This window comes from Neofelis nebulosa, chromosome 2, assembly GCF_028018385.1.
Source record: "Neofelis nebulosa isolate mNeoNeb1 chromosome 2, mNeoNeb1.pri, whole genome shotgun sequence".
Classification (NCBI taxonomy): domain Eukaryota; kingdom Metazoa; phylum Chordata; class Mammalia; order Carnivora; family Felidae; genus Neofelis; species Neofelis nebulosa.
In genome coordinates, this window is record NC_080783.1 from 160309329 (window position 1) to 160334646 (window position 25318).

Genomic DNA, 25318 nt, shown 5'->3' on the forward strand with positions numbered 1-25318 from the left:
CAGATTTCATGTACTTATTTGACATCTGTATATCTTTTTTGGTGAAGTATCTGTTAAGGTCTTTGGCCCATTTTTAAAATCTGGTTGTTTATTTCCCTTATTGTTTAGTTTTAAGTGTTCTTTATATATTTTAAATAAAAATCCTTTATCAGATGTATCGTTTGCAAATATTTTCTCCCATTGTGTAGCTTGTTTTCTTATTCATTTGACATTACTGTTTGCAAATTATGTCTTTAATTATTTTTTTTTATTTAAGGGAAATAATTTTTCATTAAGTTTTTAACTTTAATTCCAGTATAGTTAACATACAGTGTTATATTGGTCTCAGGTGTACAATGTAGGGACTCAACAATTCTCTACATTACTCAGTGCTCATTGGTCTAAGTGTGGTCTTTAATCCCCATCACCTACTTCAACCATCTCCCCGCCCACCTCCCTCTGGTAACCATCAGTTTGTTCTCTTAGAGTCTGTTTCTTGTTTTTTATCTCTCTATGCCTTTAATTTTAATGAAGTATAGGTTATAAAATATTTCTTTCATGGATTATGATTTTGGTGGTGTATCTAAAAGGTCATTATTATACCTAAGGTCATTTAGATTTTCTTCTAGGTTATCTTCTAGAAAGTTTATAGTTTTGCGTTGTCATAGATCCATTTTAAATTAATTTTTCTGAATGTGTAAAGTCTGTGTCTACATTCATTTTTTTTTTTTTTTGCATGTGGATGTCCCAACTGTTTCAGCACCATTTGTTGAAGCTCCATTGTATTGTCTTTGCTTCTTTGTCAGAGATCAGTTCACTATATTTCTATTTCCAGACTCTATTATATTCCATTGGTCTAATTTTTTTTGTTTTGACAACGCTACACTGTTTTTGACTACTATAGCTTTATAGTAGGTCTTGAAGTCTGGTAGCATCATTCCTTCAACTTTGTTCTTGAATAGTGTGTTAGATATTGTAGGTTTTTGCCTCTTTGTGTAAACTTTACAATCAGTCTGTTGATATTGATAAAATAATATGCTGAGATTTTGGATGGGACTGCATTTAATCTATAGATCAAACTGGGAAGAAGTGACATCTCAATATTGAGTCTTCCTATTAAGGCTGTCGATGCACATGAAATCTCTCTCCATTTATTTAGTTCTTTGATTTTGCTCATCAACTGTTTGTTTTCCTCTTGTACATATTTTATTACATGTATACCTAAATATTTCATTGTGAGGGGTGCTAATGTAAATAGTACTGTGTTTTTAACTTGTGCATTGCTGGTATAAAGGAAAGTGATTGGCTTTTGTGTATTTACTTTGTATCTACAATCTTATTATAATCACTTATTAGTTCCAGGTTTTTTTTTCTTTTCTTAATTTCTTTCTTTCTGTCGATTCTTTTCGATTTTCTATATAGAAAATGATCATGCCATCCGTGAACAAACACAATTTTATTTCTTCATTCCTAATCTGTATATCTTTATTTTCCTTTCCATGTCCTATTGAACTAGCTAAGACTTCCAGTATGATGTTGAAAGGCAGTGATGAGATGGGACATTCCTGCTTGGACCTGATCTTATTGGGAAAGCAAATTTCTTCCCGTTGAGTATGATTAGCTGTAGAATTTTTATAGATATTTTATCAAGTTGAGGAAGTTGTCCTCTATTCCTAGATTACTGAAAATTTTTCTCAAGAATAGAGTTGGATTTGAATAAATGATTTTTCTGCATTTATTGAAATGGTCATGTGGTTTTCTTTTTTTTGGCTTGTTAATGTGACAGATTACATTAATTGGTTTTTGAATGTTGAACCAGACTTGCATACCTCGGAAAAATCCCACTTGGTAGATTGTTTGTATACATTGTTCAATTTACTAATTTTTTTCCAGGAATTTTGCATCTGTTTTCATGAGAAATATTGATCTGTAGTTTTCCATTTTTGTAATGTCTTTGGCCATAGGGTTTGGATAATGCTGGCCTCATAGAATGAGTTAGGCTTTGCTTCTATTCTCTGAAGGAGATTTTAGGGAATTAGTATAATTTCTTCCTTAAATTTTGGTAGCATTCCCCAAAGATCTCATCTGGGCCTGAGGCTATCTGTTTTGAAAAGTTATTAATTATTGGTTCAATTTCTTTCATAAATATATACCTATTCAGATTATTTATTCTTGCGTGAGTCTTGGCAGATTGTGTCTTTCAAGGAATTGGTTCATTTAAGGTAGGATATCAAGTTCTGCACGTGGAGCTATTCATAGTATTAATTTATTATACCTCTGTTGTCCATGGGATCTGTAGTATTGTCCTTACTTTAATTTCTGATACTAATAATTTGTGTTCTCTTTTTTTTTCTTTGCCTGGCTAGTGGCTTGTTTATACTATTGATCTTTCCAAAGAGCAGGCTTTGGTTTTATGGATTATCTCTGTTGATTTTCTATTTTCAATTTCATTGATTTCTCCTGTAATTTTTATTAATTTTCTTATGCTTACTTTGGATTTAATTTGCTCTCTTTTTTTTCTTCTAGTTTTCTAAGGTGAAGTTTAGATTATTGCTTTTAGATTTTTCTTCTTTTGTGATGTATGCATTCAGTGCTATAAATTTCCCTCTAAATACTTCTTTTGTGACATCCCACAAATTTTGATAAGTTGTGTTTTTATTTTCATTTAGTTTAAAATATTTTAAAATTTCTCTTGAGATATTCTTTGGCCCATGTGTTATTTAGAAATGTGTTATTTAATCTCCACATATTTTGTTTTTTCCAGCTATCTTTCTGTTATTGATATGTAGTTGAATTCCATTGTGATCTGGGTAGATACTGTATGATTTCTATTCTTTTAAGTTTCTGAAGTTGTTTTTGAGGCTCAATATGTGGCCTCTCTTGGTAATGTTTATGTGAGCTTTTGATGAATATACATTCAGCTGTTGTTGGATGAAGTTGTCTGTAGTTGTCAATTATATCCAGTTGATTGATGGTGTTGTTGTGTGTAACTATGTTCTTACTGATTTTCTGTCTGCTAGATCTGTCCATTTCTGATAGCAGAGTTGAAGTCTGCAACTGTGATAGTGCATTCATTTGTTTCTTGAAGTTCTATCAGTTTTGCTTCACTTTTGTTAGGTGTATAAACTTTATCAGTTGCTATGTCTTTTTGGAGAAATGACCTCATTATTATTATGTAATGTCTGTCTTTATCCTGATAACTTTCCTTGCTTTGAAGACTGTTCTGTTTGAAGTTAACATAGCTACTCCTGCTTTCTTTTGATTTGTGTCAGCATGATAGATCTTTATTACTTTATATGTCTTTACCTTTCATTTGGGTTTTTTGTGGACAACATATAGTTGGGTCTTTTTTTTTTTTTAATCTCATTTGACAGTCTCTTTTAATTGGTTCATTTGGACCTTTGACATTCATAATGATTATTGATATATTTGGATTAATATATGCAATATCCATTGCTATTTTCTATTTGTTGCCATTATTCTTTGTTTTTTATCTTTTGTATTTCACTTTTCATGCTTTTTTGGTTTTAAATGAACACTACATATGATTTCATTTTCTCTTCTTTCATAGCATATTGATTATAGTTCTTATTTTACCATTTTTAGTGGTTACCCTAAAGTTTGCAGTACACATTTATAACTAATTCAGTTCCATTTTCAAATAACACTATACCCCTTCCCACCTAGTGTTAAGTACCTTATTATTAGAAGATAAACCCAATTCCTTCTGTCTCTTTGTTGCTTTTAAATTGTTGCTTTTAAAAAAATGTTTGAGTGGGGAGACGGGGAGAGGCAGAGAGAGATGGAGACACAGAATCTGAAGTACGCTCCAGGCTGTGAGCTGTCAGCACAGAGCCCGATGCAAGTCTCCAACCCATGAGCCCTGAAATCATGACCTGAGCTGAAGTCGGATGATTAACAGACTGAGCCAACCAGGTGCCCCTCATTGCTGCTTTTAATTTCACTTATATATAAGCATTCACATATATAATACCAGTTTGCTACTAGTATTTTGAAAAACTTTTATCTGTTAGATCAGTTAGGAATAAGAAAAATAAAATATTTTTGATTTCTTTCCCAGTGTTCTTCCTTGCTTTCTGTAGATCTGAGATTCTGAACAAATTACATTCCTTTTCTCTAAAGAACTTCTTTTAACATTTCTTGTAAGGTAGGTCTACTGGCAACAAATCTCCTCAATGTTTGTTTCCCTGTGAAAGTCTTTTATTTCTCCTTAATTTTGAAAGATAATTTCATAGCGTACAGAATTTTAGGTCAGTGGGGTTTTTTTTCCTCTGAATTCTTTCTTTCTTTCTTTCTTTCTTTCTTTCTTTCTTTCTTTCTTTCTTTCTTTCTTTCTTTCTTTCTTCTTTATTTGCCATTGACAAATAAACACAGTTTAATTATTTCTTTTGAAGAAAAAAAACCAAATGTGATATGAACAACAAAAAAGAAATAGAAGTTACTTTGATTAAAAGTCACAATTAACATGAATGGTGGAGATTACACTAAGTAATTAGGACAGACTAATACCACTGTCTACATGCTTTGGTGTTCCAAAGAGAAAGTAGTTTTGTCTTATAGCAGTGGTTTTATATATACATGTACACTGTAAAAATATATATACAATAGTGTTTCTCAGGCCTTTTTTTCCCATCTTTTTGCTCCTTTTCAGAACCCTTGTACAATCTTGAGACTTATTGAGGACTCCAAAGAACTTTTATGTGGGTTATAACTATCAATATTTGTATGTTGGAAGTTGAAATTGAGAAATTTTTGAATAATTACTTACCGACTCACTTGATTAGAATAATGATGAGCATGAGTAAAAATGTTAAGAGAAATAACATCTTAATATAAAAATTGTTTTGATCTCATGGATACCCTCAAACTTGCTGTGTTAGAAAAAGCAAAATAAAAGCAAATTTGGAAGTAAACTTTACTTGCCATGGTTTATAGTACTTGGGTTTGAAAAGAGGTGATGAAATGTACTAAAATTGTAGTAACACTTGTATTGTTTTGATGGGCTGACTTTCTGTATTTATTGGTTCATTCCTTTGCCTACTATAGAAAAGATTTTTCGGGGCGCCTGGGTGGCGCAGTCGGTTAAGCGTCCGACTTCAGCCAGGTCACGATCTCGCGGTCCGTGAGTTCGAGCCCCGCGTCAGGCTCTGGGCTGATGGCTCGGAGCCTGGAGCCTGTTTCCGATTCTGTGTCTCCCTCTCTCTCTGCCCCTCCCCCGTTCATGCTCTGTCTCTCTCTGTCCCAAAAATAAATTAAAAACGTTGAAAAAAAAAAAAAATTAAAAAAGAAAAGATTTTTCTTTCTTGACCTTCTGTGTAATCTAAGTAGCAAATATTCTGTGTCTTACAAGAATATTTTTCTTTGCTTTATGTTGAATTTATTACATTCTTGATTAACAGACTCTTAAGAGAACAAACTGAGGGTTGCTGGAGGGGTATTTGGTGGGGCATAGGCTAAATGGGTGATGGGCATTAAGGAGGGCACTTGTTGGGATGAGCACTAGGTGTTATATGCAAGTGATGAATCACTAAATTCTACTCCTGAAACCATTACCCTGTATGTTAACTAACTTGAATTTAAATAAAATGAAAAGAAAAAGAAGAAATTGTCAGAGGCTATTTGGACATTTGATTAAGATAGGATCAGGGTGCTAGAGAAATAATACTGAGTTATATATTTAATTAAATAAGCATTTTAAATAATACAACATTTTAAATAAATACAGACATTAACATGATTGTAAAGAACCTGATTTTTATAAGTGAGGAATCTTTATTCTTTGCTTTTATTTTTCTCTCAGTACTTTAAATATTTTACTCCATTCCATTCTTGCTTATGTGATTTCTTAGGAAATGTTTTCTATGCAGATGTTTTTCTAGATTTTTAAATTAGTTTTTATTGTTTTATATTCATCTTCTGGTTCATCACCTTTTGGTATTTAAAGGCTTATAGTTCTACAGTATGCAAGCCTGGAATCAAATTAAAAGTTGAAAACTGGTGTTTTCACAAAAGCTTTTTTAAAAATTTTGAACAGAAATATACAGCCTTCTAAATTTTAGAAAGCAAATACATTTAATGGACAGAAAATAAGATGTCTTGATTCCAAGTGCATCTTAGATTCATTGTTCCAAATAATTTTTTATGTCATTTGAAATGTGGAATTTACCACAAAAATATAATGTTTTAAGGAATCAGTGTTTTTTTTTATGTAAACTTACAAACCAACAGGATTCCATTTTCATTTGCCAGGAGATTAGTAATATTCTGACTGTTCTACTAGAATCTCTTCTTAATTTTCAAAGTACATTTTGTGTGTGAAGTTAAATCATGGCAAGTCTTCATCAAAGCCGTATTGTCTCCATGAACTATTTGGCCAAATAAAAGTATTTTTAAAATATAATTGCTATATTTTTGATGGGCTTAAATAAATTGTAGACATTCTAAACTAAAAATAGTTTACAACCACAATAGATATAAAATATTACTAGTTATATTTCTTATAGTTAGATTTTTGAAAAAAATTTTTATTTCCCCCTTTAAAAAATTAAAAAAAATTTTTCTTTTAAATGTTTATTTATTTTTGAGAGACAAACAGAGCAAGAGCAGGGGAAGGGCAGAGAGAGAGAGTGACAGACACACAGAATTTGAAGTGGACTCCAGGCTCTGAGCTGTCAGCACAAAGCCCAATGCGAGAGTCTAGGGTGGAATTCACAAACTGTGAGATCATGACCTGAACTGAAGTCAGACACTTAATGAACTGAGCCACCCAGGTGCCCCCACCCCTTTTTTGTGATTTTATTTTACTTGCAAATTTTGTGGTAATTCTGGAGTCTAGTGTCCAGAATTCAACTTAGTTAATTATGTCATAACACTTACAAAATAAGGTACTGTAACAAACCTGATCATCAGGTTATGATGTTATGTTATATATTATGTTTTAATATACTTTTTATTTAAAATAATAATATATTTGTATACCTAGCATCTAAAATTCTGGTGACTAAGGGTAATGCCTATAGGTCACTGACACAGAAAACATTGTGTTTGAAAATTTCTTTAAGGGGCGCCTGGGTGGCTCAGTCGGTTAAGCGTCCGACTTCAGCTCAGGTCATGATCTCGTGGTCCGTTTAGTTCAAGCCCTGCGTCAGGCTCTGTGCTGACAGCTCGGAGCCTGGAGCCTGTTTCAGATTCTGTGTCTCCCTCTCTCTCTGACCCTCCCCCGTTCATGCTCTGTCTCTCCCTGTCTCAAAAATAAATAAACGCTAAAAATAAAAAAAAATAAGATAAAAAAGAAAATTTCTTTAAAATATTTATCAAATATCCATTTGAAAAGGAAATAAACATACAAAATAAAGAGTTTTTACTTTTCAGTATTTAATTTAGATGTTCATTAATTATAACTTCATATAGTTACCCTGCAATTATTTGCTCCCAATATTTTTAAATGGAAAAGTTGGGAATTAAGATGAGACTTATAATTGATGTGCATTATATTTCATAAAGACATAGTTTTTATAGTGTGATTAAAAATGTATAATAACTTTAAAATTAGTACTTTTGTCCATACAAACTAGGCTTACTGTTAATGATCCTGATTTGTTTTTAACTACAGGACATCTTTGAAACTGTAATTGTAGTTCTGATGTTTTCTGTAATGTGTTGCTGTACTTATGTGTTATTTCTGTAATGTGTTGCCTTTGAACATTATATTATTATTTTAACTTGTTGATATACACATTTATATGTGCATTTTACAAAGTAATTGCAAAATTATCAAAATATTAAAAGGAACAAAAGTGCCTGTATTCATCTTTAATTGTCATATTTAAAATTGGCAGCACTTGGTACATAGACTTTTAAGTAGGTATAGGAGGAGTTCTCAATTGCAGTGGTTTTCAGTTTTCCTTGGTCGGCAGTGTAATTATCTGGGTCCATAGTTGCAGAGATAAGATTTAAGAGGTATACTAATCAGGCCTGGGAATTTGTGTTATTCTAGTTATACTGTATGCAATAAGTAATAAATAAAATTAAATGTTGCATAAGAATCCTCACTTCTTCACACTGATTGGGCTATGTGACAGACTAATTAAATAGTTTGAATAACTGAAAAATACTTTTAAGAAATGCTAGTTCTTAAAAAAATGAAAAAATAATGTTCTACATTTAATCCTATAACTTACTAACCATAGATTAATCTTCCCTTTGGGGAACAATAACTTGATCTCATATAATAACGTTCTACTCTGAAATGCTTTTTAATATTAAGGTTGTTTGTATGTTGGGAAATAAGTACTACTAATAGAGATGAATATTGATGCAATAGAGGACACATTTACAAATGTTTCTAGTATATGAGAAAGACTGATTTTAAGATTATTTTAGAATTCATATTCCCAACTAAAAAATCAGTTGAGAATGATTTAAAAATTAACCTGTATAAAACAAAGATCAGTAAATAGGAACCAAAAATATATTTGTAGGCACCTGGGATGAGATTCATTTAAGCATTTCATTAACTCTGAATGACCTGACAGATAAGGAAGAGATATACTTTGTAGTAATATTTCTTACTATATGATAAAAGGAAGCACAGAGTGTTTGGAGACATTTTTTTCTCCTCTCACTTAAGATCTGAAAAATAAGTAAAAAGTTGGTTGTTTTCATTATAAACGACCCTTCATATTATCTGGTTAAAGTTAACATTTCTAGAATTTATAGAAAAATTTTTTAGAATTTATATTTATTGAGACTTATAGGATTAGATAATGACAAAATGGTCCCATCCCCAAATATTTGAAAATATAATCAAAGATTATACTTTTTTGCAAATGTACTTATTAAAAATATATTTATTACTGATTTATTTTTCTTTTGCTTACTTTAAATTTAATTTGTTATTCTTGATCTAATTTCCCAAGGTGGAAACTTAAATTATTGATTTTAGATCTTCTTTTCTAATATGTGAATTCAACGCTATGAATTACTTTCTAAGCACTGTTTTCACTGCATCCCATAATTTATTTTATAATTAAAAAAATTTTTTTTTCAATGTTTATTTATTTTTGAGAGAGAAAGTGTGAATGGGGGAGAGGCAGAGAGAGAGGCAGACACAGAATCCAAAGCAGGCTCCAGGCTCTGAGCTGTTAGCACAGAGCCTGACGCGGGGCTCAAACTCAGGAACCCTAAAATCATGACCTGAGCTGAAGTCAGATGCTTAACTGACTGAGCCACCCAGGCACCCCCACATTTTTTTTAAAGTTAATTTTTTGGTGCACCTGGATGGTTCGGTCAGTTAAGTGTCCAACTTCAGCTCAGGTCATGATCTCATTGTTGGTGGGTTCAAGCCGTGAATTGGGTTCTGTGCTGAGAGCTCAGAGCCTGGAGCCTGCTTTAGATTCTGTGTCTCCCTCTCTCTCTGCCCCTCTCCTGCTTGTGCTGTCTCTCAAAAATAAATAAACATTAAAAAAACCAAAAATAAAGTTTATTTTGAGTTAGATAGAGAGCACAAGTGGGGGAAGGGCAGAGAGAGAGGGAGAGAATCCCAAGAGGCTCTGTGCTGCCAGTGCAGAGCCTGACACCAAGACTGGAACCCTTGGAACTGTGAGATCATGACCTGAGCTGAAATCAAGAGTCTGATGCTTAACTGACTGAGCCACCCAGGTGCTCTGACTGCATCCCACAAATTTCGATAAGGTGTATTGTCATTTAGTTCAAAATATTTTTAAATTTCTCTTTGAGCTGTATATTATTTAGAAAAATGTTATTTAATCTCCATGTATTTTGATATTTTCAAGCTATCTTTCTTTTATTGATATCTAGTTTAATTCCACTGTGGTCTGAAACAGACATTGTATGCTTTCTATTCTTTTATTTATTTATTTTATTATTTTTTAAATTAAAAAAATTTTTTTTTATAATTCTGAGAGAGAGACAGAGCATGAGTAGGGGAGGGGCAGAGAGAGAGGGACACACAGAATCCAAAACAAGCTCCAGAGAATACAAAGCAGGCTCCAGGCTCTGAGCTGTTAGCACAGAGCCTGATGTGGGGCTCAAACTCACGAACTGCGAAATCATGACCTGAGCCAAAGTCGGACGCTCAACTGACTGAGCCACCCAGGTGCCCTGATTTCTGTTCTTTTAGATTTGTGAAGGTATGTTTTATGGCCCAGATTGTTGGTCTATCTTGGCAAATATTCCATGTGAGCTTGAGCTTGAGTTTGAGAAGACTGTATAATCTTCCGCTGTTGGATGAAGTAGTAGATAGGTGTCAATTATCTAGTTGACTGATAGTGTTGTGGACTTCAACTATGTCCTTACAGATTTTCTGCCTGCTCAAGCTATCTGTTCAAGGAAGTTTCCAAATCTAATAGTGGATTCATCTGTGTCTCCTTTTAAGTTCTCTCAATTTTACCTCCCTCAGGTGATTTAGTGCTGTGTTTAGGCACATGCCCATTAAGATTGTTATGTCTTCTTATAGAATCTATCAATATGTAATACCTCCATTTTATCCCTGATAATTTTCCTTGCTCTGAAATCTGCTCTATCTGAACTATTATATCTTCCCCAGCTTTCTTTTGATTCGTGTTAGCATGGTATACATTTTGCCATCATTTAACTTTTTTTTTACTTTTCTAAATGTGTGCCACAGAAGAATATTTTTAATTCACATACTGTAATCTCACCCCTTTAAACTGTACAATTCAGTAAAAAATATTTTTTAAATGTTTATTTATTTATTTTGAGAGAGAGAGAGAGACGGAGGGTATATGTGTGTGTGTGTGTGAGCAGGGGAGGGGCAAAGAGAGAAACAGAATCTCAGGCAAGCTCCATGCTGTCAGCACAGAGCCTGATGTGGGGTTCAGTCTCATGAACTAAGATCATGACCTGAACTGAAATCAAGAGTCAGATGCTTAACCAACTGGGCTATCCAGACACCCCTCAGTGAAAAATATATATAAATGAAAACAATAACTTTGTTACTTATTAACAGCTTTTCATGTTGCTAACCATTCTACAATATTAGTTTTAATGCTTTTATAGTATTCCATTGATGATATTAAATAGTTTAGTTAATTATACTGTCAAAGACATTAAGGGTTTTTTGCTATTAAATGGTTTTTGCTATTCAATTATTATTTTTATTATACATTTTTAATTGAGGTATAATTGACACATAATATCACATTAGCTACAGATATGCAACATAATGACTCAGTATTTATATATATTGTGAAATGATCCCCACAATAGTGTCCTTAATTATGTAGTTACATATGTACTCACCATATGTAGTTACAAAATGTTTTTCATATGTTGAGAACTTTTAAGGTGTATTCTCTTAACAACTTTCAAATATGCAATACAATATTATTAACCAAAGGCATCACTTGGTGCATTACTTCCTCATGACCTATTTATTTTGTAACTGGAAATTTGTACCTTTTGACCCCTTGTCCTATTTTGCCAACTCCTACCCCTGCCTCTGCACCACCAATGTTTGTATCTATGAGCTTGATTTTTTGTTTCTGTCTTCAAATTGCACATATAAGTGAGATCATCCAGAATTTTTCTTTCTTTGTCTGATTTGTTTCACTTGGTGTAATGCCCTCAGGGTCCATCTTTGTTGCAAATGACAGGATTTCATTCTTTCTTATGGCTGAATACTATTCCATTCTATGTATATACCACATTTTCTTTATTCATCTGTCAGTAGGCACTTAGGCTGCTTCTATATCTTGGCCTATTGAATATGTGGGGTGAATATATCTTTTTGAGTTAGTGTTTTCCTAGTCTTCAGATAAATATTGAGAAGTAGAATTGTTGGATCATGTGGTAGTTTTATTTTTAGTTTTTTGAGGAACCTCCATATTGTTTTCTGCAGTGGTTGTACCGATTTACATTCTCATTAATGGTGCATAAGGGTTTCCTTTTCTCCACATCCTTGCCAACCCTTATTATTTCTTGTCCTTTGGATAAGAGCCATTCTAACAGGTATGAAGTGATATTTCCTTGTGGTTTTGATTTGTATTTCCCTGATGATTAGAGGTAATGAGCATCCCTTCATGTACCATGTTGACCATATGGATGTCTTCTTTACAAAATATGTATTTAGATTCACTGCCCATTTTTAAATTGCATTTTATTTTGCTGTTGAGTTGTGTGAGTTCTTTATGTATTTTGGATATTGTCCCCTTATTACATATATGATTTGCAAATGTTGTCTTTCAATCAATAGCCTGCTTTTTCTTTTTATTGATGGTTTTCTTTGCTATGCAGAAGCTTCTTAGTTTGATATATTTTTACTCGATATATTTTTGCTTTTGTGTCCTTTGCTTTTGGTGTCAAATACAAAAATCATTACCAAGACTGTTGTGAAGGAATTTACTGCATGTTTTCTTTTAGGAGTTTTAGGTCTTAAGTTCAAGTCTGTAATCCATTTTGAGCTAAATTTTGTGTATGGTAGTGGTCCAGTTTTATTCTTTTGGATGTTGCCCTCCAGTTTTCCCAACACTATTTATTGAAGAAGCTCTCCTTTCCCCATTGTATATTTTTGGCTCTTATGTCATAAATCAATTGACCATCTATGTGGGTTTACTTCTGGTGTCTCTTCTGCCTCATTTATCTATATTTTTTATGCAAATGCCACACTGTTTTCATTACTATAGCTTTGTAATACAGTTTGAAATTAGGGAGTATAATGCTTCCAGCCTGTTGTTCTTTCTCAAGATTGCTTTGGCTATTTAGTTTTTTTATGGTTTTATACAAATTTAGGATTATTTATTATATTTCTGTAAAAAATGGCATTGAAATTTGGATAAAAATTGCACTGAATATATAGATTGTTTTGGGTAGTATAGACATTTAGCAGTTTTAATTCTTCTAGTTCATGAGCATGGAATCACTTTCCAAATATTCGTCTCTAATTAATTTATTTCATTGTACAGGTTTTTTACTTCCATGGCTAAATTTATTCCTAGGTATTTTATTCTTTTTGGTGCAATTGTAAATGGGACTGTTTCTTAAATTCTCTTTCTAATAGTTCATTATTAGTGTATAGGAACTCAACAGATTTTTGTATATTACTCTTATTTCTTGTAACTCTACTGAATTTCTTTATTCTAAGACTTTTTTGGTAAAGTCTCTAGGGTTTTCGCTATGTAGTGTTATGTGCAAATAGTGACTGTTTTACTTTTTCCTATCCAATTTGGATGATTTTTATTTCTTTTTCTTGCCTAATTGCTCTCTGAACTTCTAATACTATGTTGAATAAAACTGGTGAGAATGGGCATCCTTGTCTTGTTCCTAATCTTAGAGGAAAAGCTTTAAGTTTTTACTGTTGTATATGATGTTAACTGTGGGTTTGTCATATATGGCCTTTATTATGTTATGCTCTATCTATACCATTTGTTGAAATACTCAGGTTATCATAATAGGATGTTGAATTTTGTTCAGTGCTTTTTTTGCAGCTCTCAAGATGATGATATGATTTTTAGCTTTCATTTTGTTAATGTGGTGTGTCATTGTATATACTGAATTGTGGAGATTGATCTATCCTTTCTTCCCGGGCATAAATCCCACTTCATCATGGTGTATGATCCTCTTAATGCATTGTCGAATTTGGTTTGCTAATGTCTTGTTGAGAATTTTTTGCATCTGTGTTCATCAGAGATACTGGCCTATGATTTTTTTGTAGTATCCTCTAGTTTTAGTATCCCGTTAATACTGATCTCATAAAATGAGTTTGGAAATGTTCTCTCCTTTTCTTAGAAGAGTCTGAGAAGGATTGGAATTGATTGTTTAAATGTTTGGTAGAATTCATCTCCATCACTTTACTTTTCATTTATATGTCAGTACATTTAAAGTACCATTCCTGTAGACAGCGTCTAGTTGGCCTGTTTGATCCACTGTAACTTTGATCCACTATGTCTTTGTGTTGGTGCTTTGACCATTGATATTTAAATTGATTAGTTCTATAGTTGAATTAATATCTACTATATTTTGTTACTGTTTTAATTGCTCTTGTTTTTGTTCCAGTTTTAACCTTCTACTCTTTTCTCTCTGTGGTTTAATTGAGCATTGTATATGATTTCATTTTCTATCTTATCTCAGTGTATTTCTTTTCTTTTTTTTTATTAGCTGCCCTCATTATTGTGTTAACTTAAATCCACTCTCAAATCACATATACTACTTTACATGTAGTTTAAATATTATTTAATAACAGGATATCTCTAATTCTTCCATTTTGTTCCTTGTATCATTGCTGCCATTCATTTTATTTATACATATCCATACATGAATATACATATATACATAGATAATCTAATATAGTTTGCCATTAGTATTTGACCAAACTGTTATCTATCAACTAAAAATAGGAAAAATAAAAGCTTTTTATTTTATCTTCACTTGTTTCTTCCCCACTGCTTTTCCTTTCTTTAAGTAGATCTGAGTTCCTGAACTATATTATTTTCTTTCTAACAAACTGCTTTTAACATTTCTTGCAAGCAGATATATTGGCAACCTATTCCCTCAATTTTTGTTTGTTTAAGAGTCTTTATTTCTTATCCACTTTTAAAGGATAATTTCACAGGGCATAGATTTTTATATTAGTGAGTTATTTTCTCTCAACAGTAAATACTTCACTCTGTCTTCTCCTTGCTTGCCTGGTTTCTTAGGAGATGTTGGATACACTTCTGAATTTTTTTTTATATTAGTGAGTTATTTTCTCTTAATAGTAAATACTTCACTCTATCTTCTCCTTGCTTGCATGGTTTCTTAGGAGATGTTGGATATACTTCTAAATTTTGCTGCTCTATGGGTAAAGTGTCCCCCTCACCCCCAGTGTTTTTTTTTTGTTTGTTTTTGTTTTTTTGCCTTAATCCTGTTTGGTGTTTTCTGAGCTTCTTGGATCAGTGGGTTGGTATCTGACATTAATTTGCAGAAATTCTCACATATTTACTATTTCATATTTTTCTTCTTTTCCTATGTCACTTTCTTCTCATTCAGGTATTTCCATTATGTATATGTTGTACTTTTTGTAGTTATCCTACAGTTCTGGAATATTTTATTCAGCTTTTTTCAGTGATTCTTTTTTTTTTTTTTTTCTCTTTGCTTTTTGGTTTTGGAAATTTCTATTGACATATACCCAAACAAAGAGATTCTTTCCTTAGGCATGTCCATCCAGCCTACTAAAGAGATAGAGAGCCTATCAAAGATAATAATCATTTCTGTTACAGTGGTTTTGATCTCTAACACTTCTTTTTGATTCTTTTCAAAGATTTTTATCTCTCTTTATACTGTCTTTTCTTGTTTGTTGTCTATTTTTTTTCCTTTATAGTCTTTAGCATATTAATCATAATTGTTTTAAATTCTCTGGTAATTCCAACATCCCTGCAGTATGTGAATCTGGTTCTAATGCTTGCTGTATGTTGTCTTTTAGTATGCTTTGTAATTTTTTTTTATTGAAAGCCAGGCATCATGTACTGGTAAAAAGAATTTCAGTAAAATAGCGTGTGGTGTGGTGTTAAGGTGTGGATAAGTCTCAGTCTTTAAGTGAGGTTGTGCTCCCTAGTCTGTGAATTTCACAAGTACTCCTCAGCCTTCCTAATCTTAGGTGGGACAAGATGGCTAGAGTGGGCTGTAATTGTGTACTTCCTTTCTCCCAAATGGAAGGCTTGATGGAGATGTAGTTGGATATTTCCCTACTTCCAGATAAGTTTGGCTCTGGTAAAACCTCAGTTTATTGTGTGTTAAATATTTTCTCTTTAGGGTAGCCCTTGTTAAGAAGAACAGGGTGATCTTGTGTATTTCAAAATTATTTTTTTTCTGTCTCCTCTCAGAGGCACAAGCAGATTTTTCTCCAGTATTCGATCTGAGGACCTGGTAGAGCTCCTGGATATTAATCTCACAGAAGTATGAGGGCTGGAGTTTCTAAATCTGAGTTGTCAACACTAAGCCCCTAATAACTTGTCAGTCACAGTCCTACCCAGGCACTAGTTCCTGCAGAGGTTTCTTTTGGTGAATTTTTGCTCCAGTAACTTCTGAATCTTTGTATCTACCTGCCTATCTCTGAATTTTGATTCAGTGGTTTTTCATGTAACCTCACTTTTCTGGTGAATCTAAGAAGAGTTGTTGACTTTTCATTTTGTTCATCTTTTATTTGTTAGAATGGTATGACATCTTCTAAGCTCCTTATATCCTGGACCAGAAACCAAAAGTGTCCTAATTTACTTTTTGAAGATTACATTCTATTTTGAGTTGTTAATTGAGCCAGATTTATTTTAGTAACACTTATTTATAGTGTTTGTTACATGCCAGACACTACTCTAAAACCTTTATGCCAAGTCATTTTGTCTTCATAATAATTCTATCCATTAAGTGCTATTGGAATTCTCATTGTATGGATGAGGAAACTGAGGCACATAGCTTGGATGTATAACAAACTGAGGGTACATAACTTGCCTGAGATCACCAAGCTCAGAACAACTTATATTTGTTTCTTCTTTCTCTACTTCATAAGATAAAAAATAAGTTCAAAAAGCAAAATAACTTCCTTTAACCAAAAGAATGTAGTTAAGGAAAATCTGTGTCAGTTGGGCCTTCAGAAGGCCTGATAGATTCTGCCTCTATACTTTTTTGGCCCATGTAGAGAGTCTTGCTATTCTACCATGGGGACACACACAAATAGACATGTGAGAGAATGACACAGGGAAGGCTTGTGTAGATGGAGAGAGGTCCTAGGACAGTGTGGCGAGAGAGACCCATACATCCCAGCATCACAGCTGACTCTCCCCTCCAGGGTCCTTGCCAATGTGACAGAACTGTGTATTAGCCATCTTGTAAGTGTAGTGCAGATGAACACCAAGACTGAATCTCTAGTTAACATCACTTGGAAAAGAACTGCCTACTTGAATCAAGTCAACCCACAAAATCCTGAGAGATAAAAAACAGTAGTTGTTTTGAGCCAGTAGGTTTTGGGGTGTTCTGTTATGCAGCATAAATAAATGAAAAATGTATTCTTTTTTGCAGGCATTTGGATATTGGTTGTGGAAATTTGAAGGGAAGGATTTCAAGGAATTAACAATAGATCTCAATCTATATGAGAGATACTTTGTCATTTGTACTTAGAAGTCTTTTTTTCTAGGGGTGCCTCGGTGGCTCAGTTGGCTAAGTGTCCAACTCTTGATTTCAGGTGAGATTATGATCTCAGGTCATGGGATCAAGCTCTACGCTGACAGCACAGAGCCTGCTTGAGATTCTCTCTCTTCCTGTCTCTGCTTGTGTGCACGTGCATGCTCTCTCTCTCTCTCAAAGTAAATAAACTTAAAAAAGAAGTCTTTCTCCAGATTTATTGAGATATAATTGACATATAATTTTGTATAAGTTTAATGTGTACCATATGATGATTTGATACACACAAATATTGCAAAATGATAATCACAATAAGCTTAGTTAACACATCTATCTTATATAGTTATTATTTATTTATTTATTTTGTGATGAGAACATTTGGGATATACTCTGTTAGTAACTTTTAAGTATACAATATAATATTGTTAACTGTAGTTACCATGTTGTGTGTTATATTGCTAGAACTTGTTTATCTTAGATCTGGAAGTTTGTAACCTTTAACCAACATCGCCCCATTTCCTGTACCCCATTTTGCTCACACCTGGCACCCCCCAATTTACTCTCTGTTTAAATGAGTTTAACTTTTTTAGATTTCACATTGAGATTATAGAGTATTTGTCTTTCTCTGTCTGACTTATTTCACTTACTATCAACCCTTCAAAATCCATCTATGTTGTATAAAATGGCAGAATTTCCTTCTTTCTCATGGCTGAGCAATGTTCTATTGTGTATGTGTGTATACATTATGTAAAATATATCTATATCTATATCTATATATCACATTTTTTTAATTGTTAGTCAGTGTGCAGTTAGTTTGTTTCTGTATCTTGGCTGTTGTAAATAATGAACTTGGGAGTTGCAGATATCTCTGAAATATAATTATTTCATTTCCTTTGGATATATACTAGAATATATATTTTATATATATAATTGTTAGATCATATGGTAGTTCCATTTTAAATTTTTTGAGGAATCTCCATACCATTTTCCATAGTGGCTGTATCAGTTCACATTCTCACCAACAGGGCACAAGGGTTTGTTCCCTCATCTCATTATGGTTTTGATTTGCATTTTCCTGACAATTAGCGATGTTGAGCACCTTCTCATGTATATGTTGGCCATTTATATGTCTTTTTGGGGGAAGAAAATGTTCAAGTCCTCAGCCTATTTTAAAATTAGATGATGATGATGATGAGATGGAGGAGGAGGAGGAGGAGGAGGGAGAGGGGATTGCTACTGATATGTATGAGTACTTTTTATATTTTGGTATTTATCCCTTATTAGATGTTTGCAAATACTTTCTCCCATTCCATAATTTGCATCTTCATTTTGTTTATTGTTTGTTTTCTGTGTAGAAGTGTTTCAGTGTGATATAGTCCTACTTGTTGATTTTTGCTTTTGTTGCCTGTGTTTTTGGTGTCATATCCAAAAATCATTGCTAAGACCAATGTTACAGAGCTTTTCCCCTGTTTTCTTCTAGGAGTTTTATGGTCCCCAGTCTTACATTTAAGTCTTTTGACTTAATTTTTGACTTACTTTTGAGTATTTTTAGTCTTTTTTAATGTTTATTTATTATTGGGAGACAGAGAGAAACAGAGCATGAGCATGGAAGGGATGGAGAGAGAAGGAGACACAGAATCTGAAGCAGACTCCTGGCTCTGAGCTGTCAGCACAGAGCCTGAGACAGGGCTTGAACCCACGAACCACTAGATCATGACCTGAGCCTAAGTGAGACGCTCAACCAACTGAGCTACCCAGAAGCCCCAAATTTTGATGTATTTTTAATAAGTGGTGTAAGAGTCAGATTTTATTCTTTTTCCAGTGAATAGACAGTGTCTCAGCACCATTTATTGAAATTACTGTCCTCTCTTTTAGTATTCTTTGTTCTCTTGTCAAATATTAGCTGACATATATGTATACGTTTATTTCTGGGCTCTCAATTGTTGTAATTTGGTCTGTGCGCCTATTGTTTTTTGTTTGTTCGTTTGTTTGCCAGTACTGTGCTGTTTTGATTACTGTGAATCTGTAATATGTTTTTAAGTCAGGAAGCATGAGGCCTTCAGCTTCATTTTCTTTTTCAAAATTGTTTTGCCTACTTGAGATTTTTGGGTTATTGTTGTTATTGTCCCATATGAATTTCAGCATTATTTTTCCTACTTTTGTGAAGAATGCTATTTGAACTTTATAAAATTGTATTGAATCTGTAGTTGACTTAGGATAGAATGGACATTTTAAGAATATTAACTGTTCCTGAGCACAGGATTTTTCGTTTGTATCTTTAATTTCCTTCATTAATGTCTTAGAGATTTCAGTGTACAGATCTTTCACTTCCTTGGTTACATTATTCCTAAGTATTTTATTCTTTTTGATGCTATTATAAGAGGATTGTTTTTTTCCTTTTTCAGATACCTCATTGTTAGTATATATAAAATGCAAATGACTTTTGCGTGGTTATTGTGTGTCCCCATCTTTACTGAATTCATTTGTACGTTCTAACAGTTTTCATGGAGTCTTGAGGATTTTCTATATCTAAGATCATGTTATCTGTAAACAGAAAATTTACTTCTTCCTTTCTGATTTGGATTCCTTTTGTTTCTTTTTCTTAGCTGATCACCCTAGGTAGGATTTCTGGCCAATTTATATTTATACCTGATTCAGTTTTTGTTCCCATGCTAAACTATGAAAAATATATAGCTAACCACAAAAAAAAAAAGTCCTGTCATCAGGGTACCTGTAATATAATTGGAAAGGCAACAATTAAATTATATAACATAAAAATACATAATTTCTAAATTGGGGATGTAGGCATGGTACAGGAATGTAATGACTAAGAGTTATCTAGACAATGAAGTTTCGCATATTTCATTAACCATGTTTAATTTTATTTTCATGGGTTTGCATTTAAACATAAAATAATTAGACAATGTAGATTTTTTAAAAATTATGAGGCCATGAAATTTTAGAGTTCCCTAGTTACCTTACTATTTAATTATTACAGATGGTTTTTTATCTGTCTGTAATTGGCATCTTTTTAATTAAATCTAGGAAGTGCTTGTCCAAAATGAGTAAAAAGACATTCAATTAAGTACTATCATGAAAATTATCTCAAATTTGGATTTGTGTGACCTAATAATTCTTTTCCTCAAACTATATGTCTTATCTGCAAGAAAAAGTTTTTCAGTGAGGCAATAATACCAATCACACTAACTCCCTCACTGGGTATTATTAAAAAGTTATTTTGAACATATTTAGGCATTTTAAGGAAAGGGACTATGTTATCTTACATATCAGTATCAGTTACCTTCACAAAATGGTATCAGTGAACTCACAGTTAGTAACAATGTTAGTCAACTAACAGCTAAAGTTAGAATGCTTAACTAATTACAGAAGTTTTCATTTAGTTAGGTTATCTAGTGTGTCTGAGATCAATAAAGGAAATAGAAAACATTCTACCTTTGAATAATACCAGTGGTAGATTATTGACATCACATTTAAGTGACATATGGATAGCATTAATACAGGAAAGTTTAACATAAAAATCTTTCATTGTCTGTGATAAGTTTATAGACATTATCTATACTTAGTTAATAATGCTATTTAGAATCCCTAAAAATAAATGCTAGGCAGATGATATCTTCTACAAAGAAGTAAAGAAATATCAAACTATTAGAGATGAATAAGCAGAGAAATGAATGCTTGAAATAATAGTTCATCTGTGCATCTATTATATATATATTTATATATATAAACACACACACACACACACACGTGTACCAATGCTATGAATAAAGATATAAAGTCAACTTCAGCTTTATATGAAGAAATGGGATCTCTGCTGTTCAATGTTGATGTCTTTTGTTTGTCTAGAGATTGTTATAAGTTATGATCTAAAAAAGTTTAACTTTAGTTAATAATTCATTAAGATTGGATCATTAATTGCAGCACATACATAACATGAATGCAAGGTGTTGATAGGGGGAACTGAAGGTGCAGGGAGTTATGGGGGCATATATGGGATCTCTGTGTACTTTAAGTTTTTCTGTAAACCTAAAACAGCTCCAAAAAATAAAGTCTATTAATAATTTTAAAAAATCACTTGGTTACACAAATAGAAAGGAAAAAAAATTCACTTGGTATATGACTCTCACTTTGCAAATTTCTTCCAGAATTGTTATTGACTCAAAAATTGGATTCTGTAAGTGAAACTTTTGAGCACCCATTGTCTTAAAAGATCCTGATTTATGCTTGATATATGGTTTCTCATAAACCCTTGTTATAAACTGGAGTTTGCCTGTATTAGGCCAGAATGGAAAAAATAGGTTTTTTTGAAAGGAGAGCCTGAGGAAAGACTTGAGGTCTTTTCTAAATAGGGAGTCCCAATGATGGAATACATTTTGTATATTGCCTTTCATTTCAGGACCTATAGAGCTTGGTAAGTTTATAAAGATTCATTCGTATCTGTTTATTTTATATCAGGGTCTTTATTCTTTCTCAATGTGTCCATGACTTACCCAGGAACATGCTCAATTACAGATTCCTTGACCCTCAGCCCAGAGACTGATAACATAAATATGATACGGGGCCTGGGAATCTGCATTTTGTTTAATTTCTTAGATGGTACTTAGAATTTAATTATAATTGTAGGCCTTGGTCAGCATATAAAAAGGAACTAATCTCTTGAATGAGTGCAAGGGTTTATCTAGATTTTCACATCTATTTTCATTTGGATTATGCCTACCTAGTTTACCTTCACATGGTAGAAAGATTCTTCCAATAGGGAAGGTGGTTAATCTGACTAAATGCTCTCAGGCCACTTGAGCTCAGTTATTCTCTTTTAAACTATCACTGGGTAACTGTGTTTTGTAAAAGCTTAAATTACCCAGAGTAAGGGAAATTTCAAATATATAAGAAATACTATGTAAAATTACTTTAAAAAGCTTTGATACAGGAATTTTAGATAAATTAGTCTTATTTTAAAACTAATAGAATTCCAGATTTTAACTGCCTAGTTGAATTGAACATAGAAATAAGTAATGTGATTGTAAATTGTTTCTTTAAGAAATTTATAACAGAAATTTATAACACTCATTTTACGCACCCCCCTCCTGCCTGGCAACCATAAGTTCTCTATATTTGTAGGTCTGATTCTTCTTTTTGTTTCTTTATTGTTTTTTTTTTAATGTTTTTGGATTCCACTTACAAGTTAGATTTTTTAATTTTAACTTTTCTACCCGTTTTATTCTATCTATTAGCAAATATTTTTTGTTTTCAAATTTATTTTTGGAAGTTGAAAAAACTTTTCTAAGCAATTTCCCATTTTGCCTAGATGTTTCATGGAACAATCACAAAAGAACTAACCAGTCATGAAGAATGGAGGCACTATAATGACAACATAATAGAAGATCAGAAAGATTTTGTTTTTGTGAAGTTCAGTGGCCTTCATTTAAAATCTATGGAAAATTTGCAATCCTGTATCTCTCTGAGAGTATGCATCTTCTCAAACAATTTTATCACAGATATTCATCCACTTCAAAGTTGTATAAGATTAGTCAAACTTGATCTCCATGGAAATCAGGTAAGCAATAGCATTTTAGATATTTGTGTATAAATGAAATTGATGTTTAAAAACACGTATGTTACCTATCTACAGTATTTCAGTCTTTTACATAAAATGTAAATAAAAATTTAAAACTAAATAAAATATATAAAAATACAAAATTTAAGGGGCATCTGGCTGACTCAGTCCATAGACCATGCAGCTCTTGATCTTGGTGTCATGAGTTTGAGCTTCACATTGGTGTAGAGACTACTTTTAAAAAATTTTAAATTTAAGAAAATTTTTGAATTAGAAATATGTAAATACTTTGTGATTTGGTATATTTTACTTCTTAATAGCCTGCATTAAAAATTATTTGGACTTTAAAATGTTTTAATGACATTATTGACATATAACATATTAAGTTCAGGCATACAACATAATGACTTGAGATATATATATATATATCACTTAGGCTGCTTCCGTGTCTTGACTATTGTAAATAATGCTGCAATGAATATTGAGGGTATATATATCTTTTTGAGGTAGTATTTTCCTAGTCTTCAGATAAATATTGAGAAGTGGAATTGTTGGATCATATGGCAGTTTTATTTTTAGTTTTTTTAAGAAACCTCCATACTGTTTTCCACAGTGGTTGTACCAATTTACATTCCTGTAACAGTGCATAAGGGTTTCCTTTTTTCCACATCCTTGCCAGCACTTGTTATTTTTTGTCATTTGGATAAAAGGCATCCTAACAGATATGAAGTGGTATCTCCTTGTGGTTTTGATTTGTGTTTCCCTGATGATTAGAGACAGTGAGCATCCCTTCATGTACCATGTTGGCCGTCTATCTGGATGTCTTCTTTAGAAAATAAGTATTCAGATTCACTGTCCATTTTTTAATTGGATTTTATTTTTTCTATAGAGTTGTATGAGTTCTTTATATATTTTGGATATTATTCCCTTATTACACATACAATTTGCAAATACTTTCTTCCATTTACTGGCTTGCCTTTTCATTTTATTGATGGTTTTCTTTGCAGTACAGAAGCTTCTTAGTTTGATATATTTTTACTTGATATATTTTTGCCTTTGTGTCCTTTGCTTTTGGTGTCAAATCCAAAAATCATTACCAAGACTATTGTGAAGAAGTTTACTGCCTGTGTTTTGTTTTCAGATTTTTATAGTTTCAGGTCTTAGGTTAAGCCCTTAATTCATTTTGAGCTAATTTTTGTATATAGTGTAAGATAGTAGTCTGGTTTCTTTTTTTTTTTTTTTTTCTGTTTTGTTTTGTTTTGTTTTGTTGCCTGTTGCTATCTGGTTTTCCCAACACCACTTATTGAAGACACTGCCCTTGTGTTCGCTTCAGCAGTACGTAGTCTAAAATTAGAAGGATATAGAGAAGATTACAGGCCCTTTTGTATGGCCTCTTGAAGAGACTGCCCTTTCCCCATTGTGTATTCCTGACACCATCATAAATCAATTGATCATCTATGCATGGGTTTATTTACGGTTTTTCTATTCTGTTACATTGATCTGTGTGTTTTTATGCCAATACTATATTGTTTTGATCACTATAGGTTCATAATATAGTTTAAAATCAGGGAGCAGGATGCATCCTGCTTTATTCTCTTTCAGGATTGCTTTGACTATTCAGGGTCTTCTGTGTTTCCATACACATTTTGGGAGTCTTTTTCTATTTCTGTGAAAAATGCCTTTGAAATTTAGAAGGGATTACACTGAATATGTAGATTATATTGGGCAATATTATTTTAACAACATTATTCTCTCAGTCCATGAGCATGGAATATCTTTCCATTTATTTTTCTCTTATTCAATTTATTTCATACATTTGTCATTGTTTTCAGTGTCCAGATCTTTCACCTCCTTGTTTAAACTCATTCAGGCATTTTATTCTTTTTGATGCAGTTGTAAATGGGATTGTTTCCTTAATTCCTCTTTCTGATAGCTTATTATTAGTATATAGAAATGCAACAGATGTTTGTATACTGAATTTGTATCCTACAACTTTACTGAATTCATTTATCAGTTGTAAGAATTTTTTGGTGGAGTCTTAGGGTTTTCTGTATATAATATGTTGTCTGCAAATGGTAACAGTTTTGTTTCTTCCTTTTTGGTTTGCATGCCATTTGTTTATTTTTCTTGCCCAATCATTCTAGCTGGGACTTCTAATACTGTGTTGAATAAAAGTGGCAAGAGTGGGCATCCGTGTCTTGTTCCTGATCTTAGAGGAAAATCTTTCAGTTTTCACCATTGCATATGATGTTAGCTGTAGCTTGTCATATATGGCTTTTATGATATTGAGGTATATTCTCTGTATCTACTTTGCTGAGAGTTTTTATTATGAATTAATGTTGAATTTTGTCAAATGCCTTTTCTCTATTGAGATGATCATATGATTTTTATCCTTTATTTTGTTAATGGGGTATATCACACTAATTCTTTACATCAGTAAAGTACTTTAGAAAAGTTTAGAATTGGCCTACTACAAAGAAATTTTTACTGAACAATGTATATATGTCCATTCTTTTAATTATACTAATAATGATAACCTAGTCCAGAGGAACAATGTATTATGTTTTTACTCCAGTCACCACTGGAAAACTAGAGATTCGTTTTGGCTTATTA

At 32.5% G+C, this 25318-nt stretch overlaps 1 protein-coding gene across 4 annotated transcripts in view; it reads left to right on the plus strand.

The window, feature by feature from the left end:
• Window positions 1-25318, plus strand: part of LRRIQ3 (leucine rich repeats and IQ motif containing 3) — a 221802-nt gene that overhangs the window by 3989 nt on the left and 192495 nt on the right. For all 4 annotated transcript variants that reach the window (XM_058716968.1, XM_058716970.1, XM_058716967.1 and 1 more), the window contains exon 2: window positions 22457-22705. In XM_058716968.1, coding sequence (XP_058572951.1) covers window positions 22457-22705 — 249 coding nt within the window. The remainder of the gene's footprint in view (window positions 1-22456; window positions 22706-25318) is intronic.